Source organism: Malurus melanocephalus, unplaced genomic scaffold (genome assembly GCF_030028575.1).
Source record: "Malurus melanocephalus ecotype Western Australia unplaced genomic scaffold, MMel_1.1 scaffold_1136, whole genome shotgun sequence".
NCBI lineage: Eukaryota > Metazoa > Chordata > Aves > Passeriformes > Maluridae > Malurus > Malurus melanocephalus.
Window position 1 is genome coordinate 17,544 of NW_026624368.1, and position 3,132 is coordinate 20,675.

The following is a 3,132-nucleotide window of genomic DNA, read 5'->3' on the forward strand; positions in this document are numbered from 1 at the left end:
GGAATAAATTCCAGGTAAAAATTCAGGATTTTTTTTTTGGTTTTTTTCCCCATCAGGATTTTCAAGTGAAGTGAAGTGATTCAGGAGCTGCCACAAAAGTGGGACACAAAATATTGTGACACGGGACCTTCTGACCCATCCGGGTGGGTTTTTGAGTACAATTTGGGCAGGACTTGGAAAAATCAGCTCCTTCAAGGACAACTTGGACAGGATTTAGAGTTTCAGCTCCTTCAGGGGCAATTTGGGCAGAATTTGGAAAAATGATCTCCTTCAAGGACAATTTGGAAAAATGAGCTCCTTCAAGGACAATTTGGGCAGAATTTGGGAGTTTCAGCTCCTTGAAAGACAATTTGGGTAGAATTTGAGAGTTTCAACTCCTTCAAGGACAACTTGGATAGAATTTGGAAAAAATCAGCTCCTTTAAGGACAATTTGGAAAAAAATCAATTCCTTCAAGGACAACTTGGAAAAATGAGCTTCTTCAAGGACAATTTGGCCAGAATTTGGAAAAATGAGCTCCTTCAAGGACAATTTGGAAAAATGAGCTCCTTCAAGGACAACTTGGGCACAATTTGGGAGTTTCGGCTCCTTCAGGAACAATTTGGGCAGAATTTGGAAAAATGATTGCCTTCAAGGACAATTTGGAAAAATGAGCTCCTTCAAGGACAATTTGGACAGGATTTGGAGTTTCGGCTCCTTCAGGGACAATTTGGACAGAATTTGGAAAAATTATCTCCTTCAAGGACAATTTGGAAAAATGAGCTCCTTCAAGGACAACTTGGGTAGAATTTGAGAGTTTCAACTCCTTCAAGGACAACTTGGATAGAAATTGGAAAAAATCATCTCCTTTAAGGACAATTTGGAAAAAAAAAATCAGTTCCTTCAAGGACAACTTGGAAAAATGAGCTCCTTCAAGGACAACTTGGGCAGGATTTGGGAGTTTCAGCTCCTTCAAGGACAACTTGGGAGCGTCACCTCCCGATTTTTCCATCTTCTTCCCTTTTCTCTCGGAGTCGCCGGTGAGGGAAACCAAAACCGAGGCGGGAAAGGAGAGGAGAAGGAGAAGGTGAGGAATTAGTGGTGATTACCTTTGGGCAAATCCCTCAGGCGGTTAGCGGGGATGGCTGCAAGGTAAGACAGTGCTGGTTAACCGGGTTAGTTTAAGCTTGGCTGGCCAAAGGAGCACCTGGCAAACGTAAAATTCCAAATTTCAGCGGGAATTGATCCCGTTTGGGAAGCAGAGAGGGAATGTCCTTCCCCCCGGACACCTCCGTGGTCTGTCCACACTCATAGCTCGAGGTAAAAGGGGATTATCAGCCTGGTGTGGGGTTAATGAGCCATTAGGGGGAAGGATGGGGGATAATTCGGGATTATTTGGGGGAATAATTTGGGATTTTCGGGGTTTGGGATTGGTGTTCCAGCCGTGGAGGGACACTGGGAGGTTGTGATTCCCGGGAATCCGAGGTGGCCAGGGGGTGACAGATCCCTGCTGGYCACACAGATCTTGCAGGGGCACAAACGGGGAATGGGGTGAGGTTTGTCCCTCTCTTATGGCAAAGGGAACATGCAAAGGGGACACTCGGTTATGTTCCAATGCCATCACTCAGAACCCCAAAATCCCACTAAATTCACTCCCAAATTTAGGACCGCTCTCACAGAGCTTCGACATCCCACTGGGGATATTTTGGGCTGCGTGCAATTAATGATTTTTTCATATTACTTAAATTATTTTGGACACAGCAGTCAGCTTTTCTGGACAACACCATCCGAGAGCATAACCCCTGCTCTGCCAGCACCTCCCTGAGCACCCAGGGGACAATCCTGGARCCCGGATCCCTTTTCCAGCCTGACCTCGAGGTCGGGGGGTCCYGCTCAAAGCCGAGGGCTCAGCTGTGGGGTTTACTCAGGAGGGCTTTACCCAGCACGGTGAGATAAGCCTTGGCCGAGTCCTTGTCCAGCTCCGTGCTGGCCACGCACGTGTAATCGCCCTGGTCCTTCTCGGCCACTCCAAAGATGGTCAGCCCGTCCTCCTCCTTCTTCATCCTTCAAGGGAAAAAAACCCCAAAACTCTGCCCTAATGTATTTAGGAATCACCGCTGAGGACTGGATGATCCCTGACAAAAACCTGGCTGGAAACCCAACCGGGACAGGGGAAGGTCTTTGGTGTGGAGGTTTTATCAGCTGAGGATATTCTGGGAAAGCTCATTTCCGAGGGAATCACGTGCCCCGGGGTGTATCCGGGGAATAATCACGATTTTAGGACAAAGGACAACCCTGGGCTGGTGCCCTGGGATCAGATCTGGCTGCCYGAGAAAGGGCGTCAGGTACGGAAAGGAAATTAAAGTGGAGGAACATTAATTTTGGAGCGGCTCGTTATGCACTCCCAGGTTTTATTGAGATGTCCTAAAATATCCGGGAATAAAACCTCCAGCCAAGTCTGGGTTTATTGATAAATCAGCCGGAACTGCTGAAGGGAGATTAAAAGTGTTGGGAACATCAAATATTCCTCCAGTGGAAGCTCAGTATTTATCCTTCYGGAATGTTCTGCTACAAATCCAACAATCCCAGCAGAGAAACGCAGAGAATTTTGGGATTTTTGGGCACAGACCTGCTCCCCAGGTACAGTGGGGCGTCGTCCTTCAGCCAGGTGACCGTGAGCCGCAGCGTGGGGTCGTGCTTGACRCGGCAGTGCAGCCGGGGCATGGTGCCCCTCTTGACCACCTGATCCTCGGGGCCCCGCACGATCCTGGTGGGGTCTGCATGGGGTCACAAATAAAGGGTCAGGTCCCAAAATCCTCAGGAACCCTTGGAATACTGATGGGGTCAAGGGTCACGGTCCAAAATCCTCAGGACCCATCACAATCCTGGTGGGGTCTGTACGGGGTCACGAATAAAGGGTCAGGTCCCAAAATCCTCAGGAACCCTTGGAATCCTTATGGGGTCAAGGGTAATGGCCCAAAATCCTCAGGACTCCTCATGATTGTGGTGGGGTCTGTATGGGGTCAAGGATCATGCTGCAAACTCCTCATGTCCCCTTGGAATCCTGGTGGGGTCTATATGGGCTCACAAATAAAGGGTTATGGCCCAAAATCCCCAGGAACCCTTGGAATCCTTATGGGATCTATATGGGGTC

At 48.7% G+C, this 3,132-nt stretch overlaps 1 protein-coding gene across 1 annotated transcript in view; it reads right to left on the reverse strand.

Moving 5' to 3' along the window:
• The window catches only part of NFASC (neurofascin), a gene marked incomplete at its 3' end in the record, with an annotated part of 32,112 nt that overhangs the window by 8,807 nt on the left and 20,173 nt on the right, over nt 1-3,132 (reverse strand). Inside the window, exons 13-15 of the mRNA XM_057387114.1 lie at nt 2,608-2,755; nt 1,918-2,042; nt 1,088-1,123 (exon numbers count right to left, since the gene is read on the reverse strand). Coding sequence (XP_057243097.1) covers nt 1,088-1,123; nt 1,918-2,042; nt 2,608-2,755 — 309 coding nt within the window. The remainder of the gene's footprint in view (nt 1-1,087; nt 1,124-1,917; nt 2,043-2,607; nt 2,756-3,132) is intronic.